The sequence below is a fragment of the Octopus bimaculoides genome, chromosome 2, assembly GCF_046866305.1.
Source record: "Octopus bimaculoides isolate indiv1 chromosome 2, ASM4686630v1, whole genome shotgun sequence".
Taxonomy (NCBI): domain Eukaryota; kingdom Metazoa; phylum Mollusca; class Cephalopoda; order Octopoda; family Octopodidae; genus Octopus; species Octopus bimaculoides.
Genome location: NC_142929.1, coordinates 124,222,174 through 124,249,063, shown reverse-complemented (window position 1 = coordinate 124,249,063; position 26,890 = coordinate 124,222,174). Strand labels below are relative to the sequence as shown.

Sequence of the window (26,890 nt, the reverse complement as noted above, 5' to 3'; positions counted from 1 at the left end):
GAAATTTGTAGATGAAAACTGAAAGAAACCTGTACTATATATGTCTATATGTGTGTGTATGTGTGAGTAAGTTCATAATTCCCCTCATTTTTACATGGGTGTGCACTAATTGGAAACAAAAGCCTCATCATTTATGCAGACAATGTCATTTTTTTGCAATCCACTGTGTAAAAGTATTTCCAGACTTGTTAGCATGTTTTAACTTGTTGGGCACTGATTGTAAACAAAGGCCTCACTGTTTATGCAAAAAGTGTTGTTTGTTTACAATTCTCTACAAAAACATGCCTAAATGCTTTTTGTTCAATAGATGGGGGATTATAATTTTGCTTGGAAACAGGTGAGAATTGGTGTCAGGAAGATCATCTGGCTGTAGAAAACTGGTTATAGTTTTGTATGCAAGCTGACATTAAAACGATGATGACAATGATAATGTTTATAAGCCCATTTATCTACAAATGATACAGTAGAGATTAGGAGATCATTAACTAATCCCTTCAACCCAACATTATCAGGGTTGGCCAAGGAAAATCTCCCATGTCACTAACAACACAGCTTTGTAGAAGTGAGACATTTTTAGCACACACACACGCGCACATATATATGCTTGGCTACTAGTTTTGTTGTCACCACTACAAACAACATATAGCTTTTATTGTTATTAGTGTGTAACTAATAAAAATAATAATAATGCTTCTAATTAGTATATGTCAGCATATTGAATTTTATATTCTTTTTATATTTCTTTAAATTTTTTAATTGAACTGATAATTCGTCCTAGCTGTAAAACTTATGACAACAAACATGTTATTATATTTATAAACTATTTTCCTAAGTGTCTTTCATAGGATGGGCTGATATATATTTATTATCTGTAAGCATGATAATATCTACAAATATGATAAACTGTGATACAGAAATTACATTTAAGCTACTCAATCTTACTTTACGGTGTTTGAAAGCAGAGCTAATATTCAGTGTCAAACTGGCAGGGAGTCTCTATTTCTATACTGCTGTATCTATATTTTATCTAAGGCCAGATTCTTTCTGCAATTGGTAATGAGGAGAGAGGGAAACAACTAGCAAATACACAAGGCTTTTAAATAAAGTGATTTATATTAGAGAAGAGTTATATTTTAAAACTTGCAATGTGAAATCAAAAGCTATATATATTTCACAATTGATAATTACAAATTTCTTTGTTCTTCATCCATATATAATAAATATACTTTCAGTTCTTGTAAACCATGAAGAATTTGAAATTTGCTGTGAAGGTCTGAATTCAAAATTATTTTAAAAACAAATGCACCTTTCTTTCAATTGTAATGATATATATATATATATATATATATATATATATATATATATATATATAATCCTATCATTATGATATGATATGTATATTATATAATTATATTTCAATAGAATTTAGTTGTCCAATACCATAGGTTTTGTGCAAATATATTTGCAGATAATCTGGGTTTGAATATTTGGATAGCAACTCTAGTATTTTAACAAGAAAAAGTCACCAATCTAAACTCTGACTGAATAACTGTGAATATGTTCACATGAAACCTATGGAATGGGCTGCTGAATTCTGTTAAAAAAAAATTATTTATTCCCCTAAGCAGTATTGAGAACTCATTCCTCCAGTTCATTGCTAACATAATGTGTATAACTGTTGATCAATTAATCATTCTATCTATCTCTCTATACATGTATACATATAATTGAAACAGGAGGGAAGAAAGATATATTTGTTTTTAAAGCAATACTGGAATCAAACCTTACACATGTATACACACACACATGTATGTATTCATGCATGTTTATGTGTGAATTAATAAAATACTAACTATATGAATAAAAAACTAACTATATGAATTGTATACATACTAATATTTGCTTATATCTTTGTTTTATTTTTGGTGAAATAAATTTATCTTAATTTATACTGCAAAGAAATTTTTGAAAATATTTTTGAAAAGTTAAAATTATAAACCTGTATTTTTTTGAAAGAAAAGATGCCAGAAAATTTAAAGATCAACAAGTATATACATTTGAAAAGACAAGATAAATACTAGTATTTATATGTGAAATGTAAACAGACTACTATGCGTATTTGCTAAAAGGTAGTGTAAATATATTTAATAAAATCTCATCATAATGCCATTTCTACAACACAAACAAGTTGTGAATAAGTAATGTTGTAAACATTGATTTTAAAAAATAGGATCAGCTTGTCTATAAACAGATTAAAGTTAAACTTTACATGTGTGCGTGTTTATTTCAATGGCTATTCACACAATGATAAATGTGGCCATTACATCCCACAAAATAGTGAATTAGAAGTGAAGAAACTATTGTAAATTACAAAATATTTTTCTTTACTTAACAGAAATGACAAAATTTAAAAATCAAAAAGAAATAATAAATTTCAAAGCAATTTCAACACAATCTCATATTTATGAAGAGATATAACTACTATTGGTTAAGAGAGATGATTGACACCTTTCACTTAGAATATGTTTTCCATAGCCTGATAGAATAAAAAAATAAAAAAATTATGTCCTTATCCTATGAAATCTTACTACAGTAAAGGAAGGCCTGGAAGGGTTTAACAGATATTATTGCTAGATATGTAGTGCAAGCCAATCCAATATTAATGATAATAATAATAATAATAATAATTCCTTCTAGTTTTGGTACAAGGCCAACAATTTTGAGGGGAAGGGTTTATTCAATACCATTGCCCCAGTGCTTGACTGGTACTTTATTTTATTGACCTCAAAAGTATGAAAAACAAAGTTGGCCTTGGTAGGATTTGAACTCAGAATGTAAAGAGCCAGAACAAATACTACAAAGCATTTTTTCTGAAGCTCAAATGGTTCTACCAACCCACCATCCTATATGATGATGATGATGATGATGACGATGATAATAATAATAATGGTTTCTGATTTAGGCACCAGGCCAAAAATGTTAAGGGGAGGGAGCTAGTTGATTGCATCGACCCCAATACTTGACTGGTACTTTATTGTATCAACCCTGAAAGGATGAGAGACAAAGTTGACCTCAAGTGAAATTTGAACTCAGAACATGAAAAGTTGGAACAAATACTACAAGGCATATTTTTCTGATGTTCTAATGACTCTGCCAATTCACCACCCAATATGATGATGATAATAGTGACAATAATGATAGTAGTAGCAGATGTAATATTAATGGTTTCAAATTTTGGCATAAAGCCAGCAATTTTAGAGGGAGAGGTTGGTTGGTTACATCGAACCCAGTACTTGACTGGTACTTTATTTTATCGAACCCCCCCCACCCTAAAGGATGAAAGGCAAAGTTGACCTGGTGGGATTTGAACTCAGAATGTAAAGAGCTGCAAGAAATGCCATCAAGCATTTTGTTCAATGCACTAACAATTCTGCCAGCTCACCACCTTAGATATAATAATAATATTAGTATTAACAGTAATAATAATGAAAATTTTTAAAATCATCATCATCATAAAAAGAGAACTATAATTTTGAAATCAGATAATAAAGGAAATAAAAAACAAAAAGAACTTTATAGCATATTAATAAACATGGGTTATATCAAATGCAAAAACAAACTAAAAAAAAAACCCAAAAGACAAACTATTTCAAGCAACCAGAATGATTAATCAGCAACAAGAATCAAAATAGATATACGTTTCTTTAAAATAGATGTTTTTTTCATAATTATTTGCAAAGTAAAACAATTTTTTCCCGTAGCAGTACTAGTCTCTTTCATTCAAAATACTTTTGAAACAAAATACATTTACAGTTAAAATTAAATAACAATACTAAAAGAAAATTGAATTTTAAATGCATAAATTATCTTTAAATAATTAAAACTAAATTGTTTAAAAAAATAATAGTTTAAATATATATTCTTTTAAAATTTCTAATTTTTAGATTGGAAGTTTCTTTTTAGTTTTTTTGTTCTTTTTACTTTTGTATACATTTGTTTCTTCTTCTACACTGTCATCCAGCTCAGACCCATCAAAATAGATGCAAAGTGCTGCTTGCGCTTGGTTTTTCTCATCATCCTTGAGTAATGCTGAGTTTTCATTGGTGTTTATTGAATCTGATGAGTCACACCGAGTGACCATGTAAGTTTGACTGGTCGCTGGGCTCACATTAGTGGACTGGTGATGGTGGTGTTCATAATGGTGGCGTACAGGGCTACCTGAGGGAGAGCGAGATCGGACAATGCGTGCACCCTGGCGTGCAATGCGACCTCTGGCAGTACCTGCGGGAGCATGGATATCAGCAGAGGGGTCATCATGGGATTTTGACCTCTGGATATAGCGCTGTTTACGCCGGGGCTGCTGTGAAAAAGGGGAAATAGAAAAAAGAAAGGAAAAAACAAAGAAAATAACAATAAGGATTAAGCAAAGGAAATATTTATGGCCAAAAAATAAAAAAAGGAAAAGAAACACAAATTCACAGACAAAAAAAAAAAAGAGAGAAGGAAAGTAATTTCAAACCAACAACATCAATAACAACAACAACAATCAATAAACAACAAATTAAGAGAAATCTGCAACCCAAGCAGTCTGTAAATAGTTTAGTTCATTAAATTCAATGATAAGACATGAGACAGTCTCAACACTTGGCCAATCTAAAGAAACAAAAATTTTGATTTATTTGATAAATGTTGATAGATTACTATCAATCTGTCTACAACATGCAACCTCAGGAAAATAACACTATTAAAAAAATTCATCATTCTCCACAATATACACAGAGAAACACATAGACATACATATATATTTATATATGACTATTTCATGAGTTAACAGTGCTTTCGGTTTCAATGTTATATTATAAGTCTTAGTAATAGTGGGTTTATAATAAGCAATATCTTCATACAGACTTAAAGAAGATATGTTCAGTTTCACTGATGAAACCCCATCACAGTGTGAACATAGTCAGGTTGATCCTGCTTTTGCTGTTCATGTAGGTATTGTAGATAGAGAGGTATTTACACCTGTCTACATGTGCAGTACTGAATACAAATCAACAGGTATTCTGTTGTACAACACACACACACATACATGTATGTATATATATGTGTGTGTGTATATAAAGGTGTATAATATTTAAATGTTTAAATGTAAATGCATAGATATTTATGCATATATGTATATGTATATGTGTGTGTGGGTATGTATATATATATATATATATATATATATATATATATATATATATATATATATATATGAGAGTGGAATAAAACAAGAAAGTCTAAATTATCTTAGCGATGATTTATGATGTTACTATAGAGAATAATTAAACTAACTCTCCTGCTTTACACCACTTTCAAATATAAACTCTGTAAATTGTTCAGTTGTATATAGTACCAAAAGAATATTGAAGGACAAATAATATTTAACTGTCAATTGAAATATGGATAAAAAATGATTTACATGGAATTCTAAACATCCCATTCAAAATAGCAATTCTACAATACACACATACACAAATATATATACATACATACCATATAAACATACATATATATAAATGTATACAAATATATATATATATATATGCACACATACATGTTTATATATATATATATATATATATATATATATATATATAGCAAAAAAGAAAATGGAGGGGATACAAAAACATCAGCCAGTATATACATACATTATATATATATATATATATATATATATATATATATATATATATATATATATATATATATATATATATATATATATATATATGGTGTTACCCATCATATGACAGGTAATTTGAAGTATACTTTTGCCCACCATGGGTAATATCAGGAATTATGATATACATATAATACAGATAATTTAACTTTGAGCAAATTTCTTGGTGCATATACAAAATGATGAAACCAATTTTTAAAAGAAAAATATTTATTACCTTAAAATCAAATAAGACAAAACAAATTTCCCATAACTACTGTCATTTAATCCCTATACTCCTCTGCCTGACACCAAGCCTAGTATGTGCACGCATTCTGTACCTCTTACATTAACTCTCTCTTTTACTCTTTCTGTTCGTTACTCTATATGATGTAAAGCATATCGAGGATATCAACCAATCAATATTTATATTGGCTTTCTCTCTCTCACACACCCATCCACCCACACACACACGTGCTGGTGGTATTTTTGTCCTTCTTTGGACTTTTCTGTTTTCCTTTCTGATGGAGACCTATGTTTGAAATGTCAAAAACTCTCTTCTTACCAAGTATCAAACTAATACATTCCATGTGCATGTCCTCTTGTCTTGTTTGTCATTTTTAATGTTTGTTTATTTGATTTGACTACACACACACACGTATGTATGTATATACACACTCACATATACATACACACATACAATAAGGAAAGTACATCTATTTATACTCCCAAATACAGAAAGATATATATAACAATGAGTAAAGGAGTAAAAGAGGAATCTCTACAAGTTTGGATTGTTAGAAATAGCAATCAAATCTTCTTCATAACTCACCCTACAATCTCTGAAAAACACATCTGATAATGTAGTTATAGAAATAGGACAGTCATAGTTGAAATGGCTTTAATCAAAGGTTTGCTTGATCAGCATTCACACAGAACTAAATAATAGCGACAATATCAACACGTACAATTTATATAATCAGTAAAATGCATGTCATGTATATATATATTTATCATCTTCATCATCGTTTAATGTCTGCCTTCCATATATGCGTGTGTGTGTGTGTGTGTGTCTGTCTGTACTGAGTATATCCATTTTCATGTATGGAGTGGTTTTTGTAGGAAGAATTGCTTTTTAATAGCTAGTTGGAGATAGTTCCAATTGCCTACTGAATTGTGAAGTAGAGTTGGAATCTGTTAAAAGCAAGACAATATGAAACAAACAGAGAAGTATGGTCTTTGTATCTAGTCAATGAAAAGCACTTTACTCTCTTAGCTATCATGTCTCAACTAAACAGAGACACACATAGATGTACATACATGCATGATTTTATATCTAAGGATGTAGAAATTGATTATCTTTTTTTATTTTATTCAATTAAAGTTTCGTATGTTATAATTTTAGCATTTTAAACAACAGTGGATCTACAGGATGTTCTTTGTATAACCCACATTGTATTAGTAATTGTGTGCTCTCTGTTTCACATTCTCTCCCCAGTGCTGCCTGACTGGCTCCTATGCTGATGGCACGTAAAAAGCGCCATTTGAGTGTGGTCAATGCCAGTACCACCTGACTGACCCTTGTGCCAATGGCATGTAAAAAGTGGTTAGTGTTAGGAAGAGCATCAAGCCATAGAAACTTTGCCAGATCAGATTGGCGCCTGGTGCAGCCTTCTGGCTTGCCAGCCCTCAGTCAAACCGTCCAACCCATGCCAACATGGAAAGCAGACGTTAAACGACGACGACGATGATGATGATCTATGATTAAATGATTTTGAAATCATTTAATATGCATGTTTTAAGTTTGCATAATATATAATAGGAAATGCTTCCATTATGTAAACCTTCCTCAGTTAAAGCATTTTGAAATGTGGGTTGATTTCATTATAACAACTAATATGATGCAATATCACTACAAACTAGCTGGTCTTGACTCCACTCACGCATATACTCTATCAATGATTTGGAGTTGTTTGTTATATTTGACTCAAGTCTAAAATTCTAGTAACATGCATTGCTTCTTAGCATAATACGAAATATATATACACACATGCAAACACACACACATAAATACATGTACATATATACAGAGAGAGGGAGAGAGAGAGAGAGAATGAGAGAGAGTCACAGTAACATATATACAAAGTAAATAATACACAATATATCTGGTAGATCTATTATTTTTTAAAACACCATAACTACAACATAAATTAAGACCTTAATTGGATAAAGAAACAAATTTCTTATTCCTGTTTAACAAAGATCAAATGTCACTTTAAAAGATGGAGTAACAAAAAGGAATGAAATGAAAACAACTCCTTTATGAAAGATAAATACTGAACTTGCACCAGCATTAATTTTTTTTCATTGTTATTCTTTTCTCAGATTAATAGAATGATTTACTGTAGCATATGCATCTATAGAACTCATTCTACTTTTACTACAGCTTATACATCAATAGACATAGACATGGTTGTGTGGTTAAGAAGTTTGCTTCCCAGCCACATTTTTCATGTTCAATGCCACTACTTGGTATCTTGAGCGAGTGTCTTCTACTACAGCCTTGGCTTGACAAAAGCCTTTTAGTGAACTTTGGCAGCTGAAACTGTTTAGAAACCCATCTTCTTCTGTGTGTGTGCATGCACATGCACATGTGCAAGTCTTTGCATTGATATTCTTGGCCTGCAGTGATGCGTATTTATATCACATAGCTCAGTGGTTTAGAGTGCAAAGACCAGTGGGATAAAGTACCTTACTTGAATTATATTGAGTTGGCATCAGGAAGGGCATCTGGTCGTAGAGTATGGCCAAAAAGAGGCTTGTCCAATCCATGCTAATAATGGTGGATGGCATTGGATCTCTGTATTTAGTCTTCCTTGAATACCGTCTTTACAATGCTACCTTTGACTCTCATCATAAAGTCTGTATAACGAAGATTGCACCAGATGTGTTGAGATCCAATATACATCATCCTTCTGTACTGCTACCCATCACTTCCTCTCCCTCTTTCATTACTCTCTCTTACCATAATCCATCTCAGCTGCCATCCATCACTCACTATCTCTTGTTTACCAAAAATATGTAGGTACCATTACTGCCTCTCTTCCATTATTCTTTCTATAAGCCTTTTACTCTAAATGCTTTGTTTCTCTCATTATACTCTCATTTCTTTCACCTTCTCAGCCTAGTTCATCTTATGTCAATGTATAACAGTGAGGACTGTTAAGTCTTGCAGAATACAAGGCAACCTCACCAGAGCTAACGTCACAAAGAAAAAAAGAAATGAATGGATGAATGTATATAAGTGAGAGTGTATGTCTGTATATAATCCATACTAGCATAGACAAGTGTATGTAAAATGATGAGAGGGACAGGTCTTAGATTTTCTGTGCTCAAGAAGATCCACCCATATTGATGAAAGTGAGGCCCTAAAAATATTATATTAATTTCTATACACACACTGTGTCCTGCAATCTGTACCCAATCTGTTCCCTTCAAGCCTTCCTCATCTCTTGTCTTCCTCACACCCAATCCTCCTCTTTTCTAACAATAGTGCTATTCAGCAGCTGTAGCCATTTGAGAGCAGAATATACACATATTTTATCCTCCTTTCTGTAACCAGTTACCTCTCCCTCTCACTGGAACCACTTCCTTTAAAAATCCATCCTTTATTATCAATATCAACTTTTCCAACTTTATTTTAAATTGATTGTCCTTTTCTGTGCCTCCAGTTATCTCTCTCTCTCCTTTGAGATACATCTTAGAATTGTCATTATCTTATTTAACACAATCTCTTATCTGCTACTATTCTCATCGCCCTATCATATCTGCTGTTGTGCCTCCCACTCACTATGCATCTCTCTTTCTTTTCCCCTCACTCTCCCATCCCACACAGCATTTCTATGCTTTCTGATCTACCTACAGGTTTATTATATTGCTGTTCTCGTCCCCCCACACTGTCACTTATCACCTCCACCTCCCTGAGTCACTCCTATTCTTTTACCTACCTGCCATACTTATGTGGCACAATTCCACCCTTGATCCACTCACTACATTCATCTTTACATCCATGTCTAACCATCTATCACTCTCCTCTCACACCTTAATGAACTTATCCACCCACCTTTCTTAATTCTTTGTATTCTCTACTATACTCACTTTCTTGTATCTTGAGAGTATGCTCTGACACCTTATCTCTATAACCAATATCTTCTTTCTAGCAATTCCTACCCACCCTTATATAATGTAGGGTAGCTACATATCTCTTCTTGTTCCTCCAGTATTCTTTAGCCTCTCAACAACTGACATAAAGCTACCTCACGCTTTACTACAACCCACTCAGTTGAGGGGTCCTTTTCTTTGTCATGTAAGTTACTTGGTGATATCATGAAAAAGCACTCAGCATATTCCATAAAGTGGGTGGTATTAGGAAGGGCATTCAACCATTGAAACCATGCCAAAACAAACTTTAGCTTTTTGGATCTTGTCAAACCATCCAATCTAGCAAGTGTAGAAGACAGATGTTAAACGATGATGATGATGATGATATATATATATATATGTATAGCATGTGTGTAAAGAGTAAAGGAAAATTTAAAGTTATATAAAAGCTATCTTAAGTCTAGAAGTTCTTGTCATAATATTTCAATTAACTCTTTACTGACACATAGAATTGGTTATGTTATGTCATATGAATTAAGAAGTATATAATATCTAGCATCCAGCAACATTCAGCACAAATACCTTAATTATTTGAAGGGGTATAAAAGAATAGAATAGAAACATAAAGAGAATGGAGAAGGAATGTTTGCACATATGAAATTTAAATGTATAAAGCACTGGATTTACAATTCATGAGTTAAAACTTGGTTTTTTAACATTCTTGAACCAATAGATTTATAGATTTATCTAATGTGTCATGGGTCAAGGCATTGTGATGTGGTTGAGAAATTAGCTTTACAGCCATGCAGTTTTCAAATCAGTCTCACTGCACAATACTTTGGGTAATGTCATCTATTATAACCTTGGGTTGACAAATGAAGAGATGGCAAATAGATTGCTGTATCAACCAAAATTACCTAGTTGTATCAAACCAGGTCAAATCTTGTAGGTGGGCTTAGATATTTGATAAAAAATTCCTAAAATTGATTAAAACCCTTGAAGATACCTCAGTATTGAATCAGTTGTTGTCATCATCATCGTTTAACATCCTTTTCCATACTGGCATGGGTTGGATGGTTTGACAGGAACTGGCATGCCAGAGGACTGTGCCAAGTTCTACTGTCTGCTTTGGCATGGTTTCTATGGCTGGATGCCTTTCTTGACACCAATCAGTAAAGAATAAAATATATAAAACATGTTTTATATATTTTATTATTTACTTCTTTTCTCTAAGTGATCAGAGTAGTAGTAAATTAATGAACAGAACATCTCATTTCTACTTCTTTTTTTTTTTGACAATTAAGGTTTGGTTGTTAATGATTATTTTGTGGCTTTTGGTATTATTATAATGGGAAAATTATAAAATATTCTGAATATGTAGCATTTAAAAATTTTCTCTTGATTATATAATTTTTATAATCAGTTATTTTATTGTTTAACTAATAAAGATGTATGATGCTGGAGCCTGGTGTTGCCATCCGGTTTCACCAGTCCTCAGTCAAATCGTCCAACCCATGCTAGCATGGAAAGCGGACGTTAAACGATGATGATGATGATGATGATGATGATATAATTTTAAAATTTTATGTCCATATAAATATAATAAATGAAGTAAAAAAAAAAGGCAAAATAGAGAGGAAAAATTAACTTCTTGAAAAATGCTGATTCAAAAATTTAGGAGAAACGAAGTGATAGGCAAACAAAATTTGTTAGTATTAACTCACAGAGGATTTACAAGCTACAAAGCTACATAAAGTTTACTTTTGGATACATGTTTTCACGCATACAACTATTTTATGAAACATTACATTGAAAGAGACAAGATCATTCAGATCCAATATTTCAATCATAAATAGCACCTTCTCTGAAATCAAAATCTGGCAGAAGTAAGCCTTTATCAACATTTTAATGTAGAAAATGAGAGTATATTCTAAAAAGGTTGACTCCCCTAGCCCTTTTCTTTTCTAAGGCACTCACAAAACAGTGAGGGTTTGTGCTTGGAGTTTTTTTCCATAACATGGTAATTAACCCATAAGTTAATTACCATGTTACAGGTGCTACTACTCTAGGCCAGAGAAGACCTGGGAACAATAGTGGTTCCACATTCCTCAAAATTTCTCTTTCACACCCTTCTGGCAACTCCCGGTTAGGTGGAGCTCTCCAGATCTGTAAGGCAATTCACCTAGGAGAAGGCCACTCCAATGTAAAACCTGCAGCTTGCTGGTCACCACAGTCTCTTGCTGAGTCACTGTGGTCAGACTTTCAAATGTAAGGAGTGGGATCAGACTGCACAGTCTGACTCTCATTTTAAAACCACTAAATGCAGACAGGAAGAAAAGATCTGCAGTGATGGAGAAGTAACAAAAATAACAGGTACTGGATGGTACAGATAGTTACAGCCTCTGTATATCTGTATATAGGCAGCCTCTTCTTTCCTCATGGTCTTCAGACACAAACAACTGGCATCAGTATTCTAAGGCGAATGCATAGTTTCCATAATCTCTTTAGAGACGATACTAAAAGCAGATTTTTGGAAGAGTTATGGTAAGCTTCATTCAGTAATAAATAACTACAGTAATGAATTATCTAAGTAAGATGTTCATATGATTTTAATTGGAAACAGATTTGTATGTATAAAATTTTCTGCACTTTTGTCAATATCTGAACTGTGCAAAGGAAAACACTAAACATTATTTAAAAATAAACAATCATCAAATCTGGTAATATTTAGTTCCTTTCTAGATCTGAGAGAGAGAGAGAGGGAGAGAGAGAGAGAGGGAGAGGGAGAGAGAGAGAGAGAGAGAGAGAGAATTGAAGGGATTTAGAATTCTGAATAATTTCCTCAGCACATCATTCCATAGAAAGTAAAATTGGTAGGATAATTTGTTGCAGAGTATAATACAGTATATTATATATACTGTTTGTATATATAATATACAAACTAATAACATCTCAAAGAAAACATAATACAGATACAGTTATTCAGGATGAACAACAGGGTATACTAGTTCATGCAGATCAGATAAGTAATGGACATAAATATAATAAATAAATACAGAATCCATCCCTCAAGTTTTGAATGATATGTTAAATTGTTAATAATGATTGTGATTTGACAACTGATACAGGAACAAACACTTTTCAAATAATTCTCGAATAACAAAAGGAATTACACCAATTTGCTTTTGGGAGATATGATGTCATTTCTATGCTAATGTTATTGCATGCATTTTGCAGTTTTTACATGATTAGATCTATTTAAGGTGGCTACTAGTTTCATACAACAGGTTTGGCCATCAGATGAATAGCACTTCTGAACATATAGAATCACATGTGACCATGATTGTATTTGGATAAATGCTGTAGGTTACAACATAAATGAAACTACATAAATGAAATCTTTTTTTCTCTCTCTTTCACTCTAAAAGTGTTCAGTTTTTCTGTTTCTAGTTGAAGAGCTCCTCAAATACATCATTCATTTATTCAGTTGGAAAACAACAACAAACACTATGTAGCCATTGAAGATATTGGCCAGTCTAAAGAATAATGTTCTTTGATAGGAAGCTACAGTATAATGCTGCAAGGCGGAAAACATTAATATAAAGAAACCTATGAAGCATTACAAGGAATTCTTATTAGACGGTGTGTATGGTTACAATAAAAGCTTATGTGAGAGGCAATGACAGTTAGATGAAAAGAAATTAAACTATTATAGTTATATGATGCTGAAGCAGTAAAAGTAATGAAAAAATGTTTTAAAATTACTAAATCAATAGAGATTTAAGGTATTTAAAAATAGTTTAAAGTCAACTGTTGATTACAACAGCTTATAAATAACCTGATATATTTTAAAATAAATACAAGGGGAAAATATATTTTGATATATATATATATATATATATATATATATATATATATATATATATATATATATATAAAAGAGACCACTAAGTGGACTGTTAATGTGCTAGAAGAAGATCACTGAAAGATTCTCAAAGAAAAAATTATATATATATATTGATTTGAGTATGAATAGAAGAAAAATTAATGAGTTAGTATTCATGATGTCCATAAATTTTTTGTTGAACAAAACTAAAATATGAATCTATCACTAAGATTATTTTAGCCAGATATGGAAAGATAAGAGTTAATAGTGGAATTTACATTGACAGCAGTAAGCTATAAATAGAAATCTTATTCTCAGAACATATTTAGAAAGCAAGAATTTGGAAACTCCACTTGTTTTATTTTATTTTTATGCAGAGAAGGTAAAAACAAAATTAGAAAGGTGTTTAAAATATGTGAAAACAAAACTTTATGTGCACTATGTGTGTGTATATAAATTATACATGAGTACTCATACTCATGTGTGTGTGTGTGTGTGTGTGTGTGTGTGTGTGTATGTATAAAATTATACATACACATGTATACACCACATTGGTGTATAATCTGTTGACTATATGCCTACTCTGTAACAGATAGGAGATATTGGTTTCAAATTTTGTCACAATGCCAGCAATTTCAGGGAAGGGGTAAGTCTATCACATCAACACCAGTGTTCAACTGGTACTTATTTTATTGACACTAAATGGATGAAAGGCAAAGTCGGCCCTTGTGGCATTTGAACAAAGAACATAAAGTCAGAAGAAATGTTGTTAAGCATTTTTTATGGCATGATAACAATTCTACCAGCTCACTGCCCTAAGTAGATGAGAAATATTCTTTACCATTTATCTTGTTGCCTGCATATTTATTCTTTTTGGTTCATGAAATTATGTTAGCCTGTACTTAGCTACATGCTCTTCATATAGAGATCATAACTGGGAAATTTCCCTGTTATCAGATATAGTTTAGTTGAAGCCATTTTATCAGAGTAACTGATATCAAGAATATGTTATTCTTCTTATTGCTGATAGCTTCACTGGTGTGACATTGACATTGAAAGCTATTCAGATATAATCATTGGAATTTAAGGGGAAAAGTGGTAGTCCACATCAATAAGATAAGAGGTAGATTCTTGATCATTTTGAAAGAAAAAGTATGTTTGAGAAAGAAAAAACCGTCTTTAGGTTTGAGGCTCAGAAATAAAGTTGGAATAGCAGAAGATAATTCATAAGGGAGATATAATTGACAAGTGAACATTAGCAAGAAAAGTGAACATTAGTAGAAAAGAAAACACAAAGCTTCTACACAGACCAGGGTCTGAGTAGTAAAAGAGTTCAGTGCTGCCTTAACATGACAGGCCGCAGGCAAATCAATGCTCTGGGTGTTATAGCATTTATTTATTGACAGTCAGCCACAATGTACATAGATCAGAAATGGACCCCTAGACTTGTTAGGCTGCAAGGTAACTGCCCAGAGTGCTCATGCATTAAAACGACACTGGAAGTGTTGTGTTTTCTAAAATCAACAAGTATTGTCAACAACTGTATTGGAGTAGCCATGAAATTAATTACATGTCTTACAAACCTTATTAACAAATACTGAAAGCTATTTTGTTGTATCTATGCCAATAATAAACAAGTGCACTAGTTCAAACCACTTCTTTATTATTAGTCAATTGGTTAATTATTAAACCAACTAACCAATCGATTGTTTGCTTAGTCACTTGGTTAGTCAACTAATCAGTTGCTTGTCAAAGTGTTATAGAGGTTGTGGATGGTCATAGAAGGACATTCACAAACAACTGATTGGTTGACAAACCAAGTGATTAAGCAAACAATTGATTAGTTAATTGGTTAAGTAAGTATCCAACTGAATAATAATAATAGAAATGAAACTGAACCAGTATATTATCTATTATTGGCATAATAACCCTCCCAAAATACAACAAAATTTGTTTCAACACATGAGTTCACATCAAGAATCTTGCAAACCAAATGGAAAAATGAAATACTGAAATTTACATTATTTATAGTCTTGGAGAATAGAAAAAATCTTACCACATTCTACAAAACAAACAATTTAATTATAAATAATCCTTTCCTTAAGTGCATTTGAATATCATCTAATCTGAATGGTTGAGATAAAATAGACTGAAAATTGCAACAAACATCCAAAGATATGCAAATTACAAACTGTGTTTAATAAGGTGAGAAGATGGAGTAAAATATTTTATAACTTAAGAGAAAAAAGTTACATTGTTTTTGTATAGCATCTTTAGTTTCTAAAAGCAGACTGCTTCTACTTATAACTATGCTGTATACAGAGGCTTAAAGATGTTCAGCTAGTGTAATGGAGCCAAGTAAACACTCAAAGTAGAGAAATCTTAACTGAACATGCCATGATTAAGAAATTCCAAACAATATTATGTTGTCACCTTCACTTTTCTACTACAATATTGTAGCTCCACATTGAAGCCACAAAAGCGTTTGAAGCTTGTTCAGCAGATTTAGTAACTATTTACGCTCAACTTTGTTGAGTTTCTGAGCAAAATTTGCTAGGATTTTAGTCTGGCCTAGGATGTAGGTATCTACAGGCAACGACAAGTTACTGAAACCTTTGACAATATACTGTGTTTGAGAAGACTTGTCAAACCAAGTGAGGTTGTAGTCATGGCTGATGCTGGTGTTTCGTAACTGGCACCCATGTCAGTGGCATGTAAAAAGCACCCACTACACCCTTGCAGTGGTTGACATTAGGAAAGGCTTCCAGCTGTAGAAACCATGCTAAATCAGATTGGAACCTGGTGCAGCTCCCCAGCTTACCAGTTTTCAGTCAAACCATCCAACCCATGCCAGCATGGAAAATAGACATTAAATGATGATGATGATGATGATGATGATTCTCTACAATTGAGGTTTCACCTTATAGAAAGGCTCATAATAATTTTTTTCTTTGGAGCATAGTAGTGTCTCTAAGATGAAATTACATTCATTACTACACTCTCTGAGTGGTTGGCGTTAGGAAGGGCATCCAGCTGTAGAAACTCTGCCAAATCAGACTGGAGCCTGGTGTTGCCATCCGGTTTCACCAGTCCTCAGTCAAATCGTCCAACCCATGCTAGCATGGAAAGCGGACGTTAAACGATGATGATGATGATGATGATGATGATGATGATGATGATGATAAGAATATGAAGCAATTTCTACTGATTTGACTGGCAATGAAAGTATTACCAGTTTATTTTTATGAACCCCAATAATCTTCTTGGCAGTTGCTGCACTCCCATAAAGATATTAAATGCTAACAAACATTTGTATCGATTTCATTTTCAAATGTTTGCATCCAAACATTTAATCCATTTTAATAGTTCCACACAACAAATTGCGTCAAAAACTGTCAGAGGAGTGAATTTGAAAAAATATTTCAATGATTTTGTAGCTTCTAGTAAGATTATGACTGGAACTATCAAATTGAAATAAGACTGGTTTTTTATTCACCAACATTACTTAAAGCATCAAATACTCTAGTTTCTTTAATACTTTCTTACAGTTTTGAGGCTTCTGTTTTCTTCATCTTCAGTTTTGTAATTAGTATCAGACAAATTTTCTTCAATACTATCTTCAGTAAAATCTTAGGTTTATTCAGTCTGAGACTGTCAGAATTAAGATAATGTAGTTTTAGTTGTAAAACAAATAATTTTCACAATGAGAAAGCTAAATTATTTACACAGAGCTATTTGCTGCTTTTATGACAAAGGTGAGCTAGTGAATAAGACCAAATTAGTTTTATATGTTTATAAAAGAAAACAGAAGTGTGTGTATGTAAATATACATACATGTCAGAAAGAAAAATAAACAAAAGGTTGTCATTGGTTAGCTATGACCTTTTTTGTTTGTTTCAATTTGATCAGGTGTTTAACATGACTAGAAGGGTTTTGTTGGATGAGTAAACATATACAAGTTTTTACTTGTAGAAAACTACCTATGAAAATAAAGTTCATTAATATAATTACATCTCATATGGCACTTTTTAATTAAAATATTTATTTAGTTCCTTTTCAGTGTGGGTTGAACACCTCTGCTAATTTACGCTTGCACAAACTATGTGAGTGCATATGTTATAAATATATATCTTCTTCCATCAAACAATCAGTATATGGATGTTGTTTGGGAGTACAGGTACAACTCATTTTTGCCAGCTGAGTGGACTAGAGCAACATGTGTGTCTTTTTGTGCATGTGTGTGTGTGTATATTTTCAGTGTGCGTGTGTGTGTGTGAATGTTTTGTGTGTATGTGTGTAATGTAGGAAAAAGATAATGAATTAGTACTGCCTGTAGATAGTTAATGTGTGTGTGTTAATGATGGAAGACTATACAGAGTTGGCCAAAAGTCACCTGACAGTAAATCCAAACCCATTTAATTCCAAGATTAAAACAAAAAAATATTTTATACGAGACTTCGCTAATAAATAGACAAATGTTGAAAAAATAAAACAAAAAAAAAAGTGATTTTAACTCACAGCATTCAATTATTAAACATTCATAATTGAAATGAATAAATAAAATTGAATATCACATATTTATGGAATTTTGATTTACTGTCGGGTGACTTTGGCCACCCCTGTATGTTAGATGTATTGAAATGCTACCTAGTAACTGGTATATCTGTTACACAAAAGGTACTGTCTCACACACAAACATATGTGCATTCATACACACCGACAATGGAAACAGATACAAACCCTTGACAAGACAGTTCAGTTAAACAGTTTCTGATTCACTTTACATGAAGGACTGCCAAACTGGGCTATAAAAAGTGGATTATGCTACTTTTCAAGAGTGTATGCTAATATTCATTTAATTTGGGCAACCTGGAATCTATTTTTTTAAAGATAAGAATTCCATTGAATAACATTAATTAACAACTACATAAATTAGGTCTGAGATACAAGTAATCTTCATATACATATATTTCTTCACTTTACTAGCAACTTCTACTATAGTCCTGGGTTGACCAAAGCCTTGTGAGTAGGGGTTGGACGGTTTGACATGGAGTTGGCTAGCAGAGAGCTGTCCAGACTCCAGCTGTCTGTTGAGGCATGGTTTCTACAGCTGGGTACACTTCCTAATGCCAACCACTTAACAGTATGCTGGGTGCTTTTTACATGCCACTGGCATGGGTGCATTTATGCAATACTGATACAGGTGCATTAATGCAACACCAGCACAGGTGCTTTTTAAGTGGCACTGGCACCTAAAAGGAGAAGCCTGTATGTGTAGAAGACAGCGATTTTACTTAGCTTGATGTGACTTATCAAGTACAGCAAATCACCACATCTACCAGTCCCTTGTTATTTCCTCAGTGAGGCCCAGTGTCCAAAGATCCTTTCTCACCACTTCGATCCTGGGTCTACTTGAGTCTACCCCTTCAACAATTAGAGTTCTGCATTTCTTTATGCAGCTGTCCACATGACCAAACTAGCACAGTCTTCTCTCTTGCACACAACATCTGATGCCTCTTATACCCAGTTTTCCTCTTTAATCATTTACTCTCTGTCGTGCATACACACTGATATTACCCATCCAGTGGAGCATGCTGGCTTCATTTCTTTCAAGTCTTCTGCAGTCAAAGCCCATGTTTCACTGTCATGTAACATAGCTGTATGTACACAGGCATCATACAATCTGCCTTTCACTCTGTGACACTATATATATGAAGGTGTGTGTGTGTGTGTGTGTGTGTGTGTGTGTGTGTGAGTGTCTGTGCACGTGCGTGCGTGTGTACATGTTCACTTGTGAGTACATATTGAATCATTGCATTTCTGCATACAATAAACAGCCTCAGTATAAGGGAAAGGATTAGAGCATACTGGCATGAATACAATGAAAAGAAACAAATAATTGCACTCTACAAACAAGCTGTACACTATAGCTCAATAAGCATTATAGCTCAGGAAACACTATAACTCAATAAACAACACTAAAATAAAAAAAATTTACTACACATCTAAAAGATCAGATGTTCCAACAGTTAACAGAAGCCATATGCATATGGAAGCAAATACATATGTACTCAATACAAAGAATGAGTGAAGTAGCAACAGTGTGACAAGCTCCACCACCACAGCCACAGTAATATAAGAATGAGGATAAAATAAAAATAAAGTCAGATAAAGTCAACTTCTCTAACCAATCTAAAAAAACTGTACAAACTACAGATACATCAACAAAAGCACACAGACCACACACACACACACACACATTTTTGTGTGGCCACAGACAAAAAGAAAAGTAAATGAAAAATATAAACAATTAATGAAAACAAAACAGTCACATAACAACGCACACATATGTTTAACATATAGATGACATATGACAAAATAAAATACACAAAAAAACCTGTTGGAGGATTTGAAATAATTAGAAAGGTCACTACTGTAGTGCCACGGAAAGATTATGACAAATTGGTTAACAATGAACTACAGTGTGTGTGTTTATATACAATAAGACCTCCCCAGAGTACAAAATACATTGTGTGTGTTGGAGAGAGAGACAGAGAGAGGGAGCGAGAGAGAGAGAGGGAGCGAGAGAGAGAGAGAGAGAGAGAGAAAATAATACTTTCATTATATTTTTGAGAGGGAATCTGAAGGAGTAATAAAGATAGTGTAGGAGAATAAAGAAAAACGAGGGGATGACTTAAAACAAAGAAGATGACTTAAAAAAGGAGGGGATGACTTTAAACAAGCCAGGGACAGGGTATGGTGCAGAAAAAGAAAGATATAAAAGAAAAAGATATACGTTGTAAGTTTACCATACATTTATGAATAATATATGTGTGTGTATGTGTGTGTGAATGTGCATGTGAATGTGTGTGAGTGTGTGTGTACACGTGTGTGGACACATGCACGTAGACACATACAATATAAAACTCACTAAAGTTAAATGGTGAAAATTGATTTCAAAAAGACAAATACTAATCAAAATAAGGAAGACATAGAATAAGGAAGTAGAAACTGAAACTAAAGAAATAAACAAAAGAGAAAAAAAACCCCAGAAAATTTTAAACAAATGTGTAATACGTAAAATGCTTAATTATGAACAAACATCAATATACACACAAAATGACTTGTCAAAATAAAACAATTACAATTTTATCATGTACTCTTCAGAGCATGATGTTAGTCTTTTGTAGTCCAAGAAAGACAGTTCAGCAATGTTTTGCTGAACAACCTGCAAAAATGATTTGCATAGAGTGATCAAATGTATGTGTTGTACATATCCAGTTGACACTCCCTTCATCCAATTGACATTGCCTGAACAGGTGCATGGTGTACCACATATCAGTTGTCGAAGTGATCATAGAGCAATATGAGATAAAGTGTTTTGCTCAAGAACACAATGCACCACCTGGTCCAGGAAATGAAATCACAACCTTGCAATCATGAGTGCAACACCCTAACCACCTGGCCATGAGTCGTTCACACACACATACACACACATGCATACAGATGCACACACATACAGAATAATTATTTTAGTTCCTAATCAAGGTTAAAAAAAACTGAACTATTTCCAAATCACAAGGTCCATCTGTCATGGCAGCTATCAAAAGACTAAGAATATATTTATTAACTTTTACAAGTAGATGGGTGACAATGACTTAAAAGTCTTGGTTTGTTATCAAGCCTGATGAAGATCAGTAGGCTGAAACTTCAAAGTTACTGTCATCCTTTTTCTTGTAAAAGTTTAAAATACATGTACTCTACTAAAAAAATATTGAATAATTCTTCAGATTAATGTTAATTCTTTTATATATATATATATATATATATATATAAGAGCCATAAAAACAAATACACACACACATGATCTTACTTTTTTACATACATATGCATACATGCACATATACATACACAAACACAATGAGTACATATTTCAGCAAAAAAGAATAGAGAAAGAACATGAGATATGTTGTATAATTTTTCTTAGTATTAGGTGGCATTTATATTCTTAATACTATATATATATATATACCCTTACACAAACAATCTTCATCTAACTAAAATTATTTGACAATGATTAAAATACAATCACACACACATATATACACACACATACACTCAAATACTTATATACATACATGTGTGTGTGTGTGTGTGTGTGTATGATTCTGTATTCTGATAGTGCAGAATAATGATAGTAGGATATATAAAAAGTATATCAAATTTTCATATAAATATATAGTAAGAAAAATATAAAGTTATTTTTAAATAAAAAAGACATGCTTCAGCTATAAATTTAAAGCCTAATGCTTGATAATTGATACTGAAAATAAAAGATATATATATATATATATATATATATATATATATATATATATATATATATTTTATATATGTATATACATATATATATTTATATGTTAATGTCTGTATGCATGCTACTTAATGGTATAATTTAACATCCATCTAAATTTGAGGACTAGAGGAAAATGACTATAGAGATCTATGGAATTTAATAAGAGAATCTTACAAACAAATTTTATTTTGTGTATAAGGAACAATAATTCAATCAACATATAGAAATAAATAAAATAATCTTAAGCTAAATACATAAAAAGAAATTAAAAAATTGTTATCTAAGAAAACTAAAAATTGTTGCGATGAAATTAGAAATTGAATAAATAAATAAAAAGTAAATAGGTAAATAAAAAAAATAAATAAGATTAATAAATAAAACAACCAAAATATGAACAAAGTTTCTTTGAAGAATTGTTTGATGTTTTTCAAGAAACTCACTAAATCTAGAAAATTATTGTACACATGCAGTTAATGAAATATGCATTTAGTAAGGATAAAGCTAAATACTAATCTATTTACTTCATAGATTAGTATGATAAACAGAGTTACTAGGAGTATCCATCAATGGGTGAGAAAACCTTACTTATTTCAGGGAAGAATAAAATGTAAGTTGTGTTTTCTCAAGGATATTAATGGTATAAAAGAAGTGAGAGAGCTATGGTTAGAATTAAAAATCAGAGTCAGTTTTTAGAGAGTTTAGTTTATACTGGGTGTACAGAAATTAGTACAATACAAATATGAGAAAACTAATGAAACTATTACATTGAATTTAAGATATTTTTCTACAGATGCAACATATCTGAAATCATTTAGTATACGAAATAGAAGTAATTAATGCAATAAAAAAAAAAAAAAAAAGATGAAAAAATTCCTCTGTAAAAAGAGTTGATCCAATCTCAAAATAATGATGCTGAATAAACAATTTGTTGTACTTGTTATTGTTGTTTCTAAAACAACGTTTCATGTAGTCCCTTGCTTCTGTAGTAAAGAAATGGAGAGAGCAAGATAATTAAACAGACTGTTGGGTTGCAAACATATCAAAGCTTGCATTTTGGGAAACAAACTGGAAAGGTAAAAACAGGTGTGAGTGTTAATGTACATGTGCCAGGACCAACATTGATAATTGAATTGGACGGGTTATATTATCAAGATTACACTTTAGAAACAAATACCTTGTGCACACGCACAGAGGAGGGGAGAAATAATAGAGAAAAAAGATGGGGAGAGTATGTGTGTGTATGTGAAAGATTTTTTGCATATATAAAGATATAGCTGGATAGAGAGATATAATGCATACATCAGCATGCAGCAATGAAAAAAGTTGTGACAACAATGAGGTCAGTGTTGGAGTGGCAGTGAGTAATTGGATGATATTAGATGGTGTGAAATGGTTGTGAACACATGAGAGTATCATGTGTGAGGACGGAGACATGCGTGCTTGGCTTTAGCATGGTTGGCTCAGGAATAATGGAACATGGATGCAAAAAAAAAATAATAATAATAATAATACAAGGATTAATAAACTGGGTGTGAATCACATCAGCCCTAACGTAGGTCGGCAACAAAGTTTTAACAGGTAACCTACCATAATTAAAATCTGTGAGAAATTGCAGGTAACTGCCTTCACTTGAAAAAATAAACAATTTTATTTTTGAAATTACCAGGTAAAAGTCAGCCACTAATCTATCTATTTGTAAGTATTTCATTAATAATTACAAGCATACTAGCTGACACACATACAATGTATGCATAATAAATGCACACTTTCACACACACATGCCTACATACATACTAAAAAAAAGACAAAATTAACATACATATAACAAACATACATGTCCCATATGTCAGTGAAGTTTTATAAATATAAAACTAATTTAAATGCTGCCTTTCCAATGGGGCACATACTTATAATTATTAATATGTACAGAAAACATTTACATTCAGATGATCTCATATTGAATTTCTAGCATCCCATTACATCTTCATTTGAAAACCTATCAAACAAACTGTACATTTAAGCTATAGAGGACCAAGGACTCATATTTTGAAAACTTGGTTTGCTTTATCGTAGTTCTCATGTTTTTACATGTATGATGTTAATTGGCAGACTAAAATGTAATTTCAATTTTAGCCCTTAATAATAACATATATATATTAATTAATTAAAGGTGTCATACAAATGACTTTATGTTTAATTGTAACTCCTACATATCTATCTATAAGTACATGCATATATACATACATATACACACATACATATACTCGCACACATTAATATTACATACACACATCCCTATAAATATATTTATATGCAAATAGAGAGACACACACATCCATATAAATATATATATGTGTAAATAAATACACACACATATATAGTCATATCAAAATACTCATACATATGTATGCACATTCATATTTGTATATGCTTAGATAAGAATATAGTCATAAAATTATTTGAAACTAGACATACTATACTGAAATAATTTCTATAAGCATCAGGGATGTAGTATTTAGTACCATTTCTGTTTCCACCACCATAGTAGCCAACAATGAAAAATCTTTTCAGAATGAATATTGAGCATTATATGTATTTTCAATAATGTTCTTATCATATTAATTCCAAGAAGTAGTATGATAGGCAAATTCCATGTTTATGTTTCTGAGCTGAATTATTGCTAGATTAATTTAAATGTTCAGTTGCTATTTTAAATAACTTTGTACTAGTCGTATTTAAAGCTTAATTTTAATTTTGTTTAATATAAACTTTTTACACAAATATTTCTTAATTTTGGCACATTAATACAATACTTGTATGAGTGGAAATGACCATTGTTTTGAAGAAAGGTCAAACATGGCTTATTTGTGACTTAAAAGGTTTGACTTAAGTTAAATATGATTAATATTTTAATGCTTTTATTTCAAAATATTAACAGCTAATGTAACTTAGGTCTCTCTCTCTCTCTCTCTCTACACACACATACATACATATATAAATGTATGTGTATGTATATATACATCAGATCAATATATACAAGATTATAGATCCATTTCAGCCAATCTTACCTATTAGTTTTGCACTGGATATTAGATAACCAGGTGTTAGATAGCACTGCAGTTAACTAAAACCATGTGCTCTTCAGTGATGGCAGGCATACCTGAAATGGATCTATAATCTGTATATTTTGATTTCATATTTTCATTCTATTGACAAATATGAGTGCATTTTCTTCTTACTTATAGATTCCTAGATGACTATATATTCAGAGAGATGAGATAAAGAGAGAGAGAGGGAGAGAGAACTATATATATATATATCAGCTGTTAATATCAATAATACCAATGATCAAATTTTGTGAACTAAACTAAATCAGAAAGCTAAACACATTTTAATTTTCTTGCTCCGATATATATATATATATATATATATATATATATATATATATATATATATATATATATATTTATATATATATATATATATATATACACACATATAGATTAAACTATAGTTGACCACTGTTGCCAGCAGAACTACAAGTCCAAGAGGAAAGTGACCACATTAGCTTATATACCTCATATCTTCCAGTTTTCTTTACAGCTATGTCTTTTGTTTTGAAAATTCTTATAAATGGTAAAGTTACACAAATTAGATATCTAATCACAAATGTAAATGTGAGATGTAAATGTCTTTCTTAATACTAATTATGCAGTTGATAATGATAACACTCGAGAATGATAACACATACTTTACTGCAAAAAAAAAAAAAAACAGTAACTAACAGAAGCAAATAAAATAATGAGTTATACAAATAAGAGCAAATTCTGAAATTAAGACCTTGCATTTAAAGATTATCTTAGTAGTAATTTTTTAATAATCATGGTACTTTAAAATCCAGAACATTAGAATGCCATAACATGCTTTTCTTGAGATTGTTTGGTTCTGCAAATGAGCCATTCCAATGAGTTATTGCTTCATTAATTGACTCAAGCTATAGTAATTTATATTTCTATCATAAGCAGAAGGTTACAAATTAGATTACCTGCAGTACTTAACTAATATTTATTTTATTGACCTTAGTAGGATAAAAGGTAGGATTAACACTTGGAACATAACTCAGGAAGTAAAGTGCTGAAAGAAATGTTACAAAGGATTTTTGTCTGGCATGCTAATGCGTCTGCCAGCTTACCACCTTAACAATGATAACAGTAATTGTTTCTACAATAAGCCCAAGGCTGGAAATTTTGGTGGATGGGGCTAGTTGATAACACTGAACTCAGTCCTCAACTGGTACTTATTTTATCGACCTTGAAAGGATGAAAGGCAAAGTCGACCTCAGCAGAATTTGAACTCAGAATGTAGCGACAGGCAAAATACCTCTAAGCATTTTGTCCAGTGTGCTAACAATTCTGTCAGCTCACCACCTTAATAATGATAATAATAATGATGATTGTAATTGTAATAATATAATGATTATTATTATTACGTGTTGTTACTGACATGAGGATAAAGTACACTAACACCTCAGTAATTCTCTTTAACTTTAAACTTTGTGACAATTCCAACTTTTTGATTTAGCTATATAATAACTCCTAGGTATTAACACCACTTGACAAATAAAAAAAAATATTGTAAATTGAAAAGAGGTTTAAACTTTAAGGCTTTACTTCACTGTTGCTTGTTTATTTTTTTCCTTTAAAGCAATTAGAATATAAATAAAATAAAATAAATTGAAATGAACTAAATCATTAAAGAAGAGGCACAGTTAACAGGAATTTCA

At 31.8% G+C, this 26,890-nt stretch overlaps 1 protein-coding gene across 1 annotated transcript in view; it reads right to left on the bottom strand.

The window, feature by feature from the left end:
• Positions 1 to 3,937: 3,937 nt before the first annotated feature.
• Positions 3,938 to 26,890, bottom strand: part of LOC106882437 (protein unc-80 homolog) — a 281,073-nt gene continuing 258,120 nt past the window's right edge. Inside the window, exon 62 of the mRNA XM_089347637.1 lies at positions 3,938 to 4,360. Within this exon, the coding sequence (XP_089203763.1) occupies positions 3,941 to 4,360 (420 nt within the window). The 3' untranslated portion in view covers positions 3,938 to 3,940. The remainder of the gene's footprint in view (positions 4,361 to 26,890) is intronic.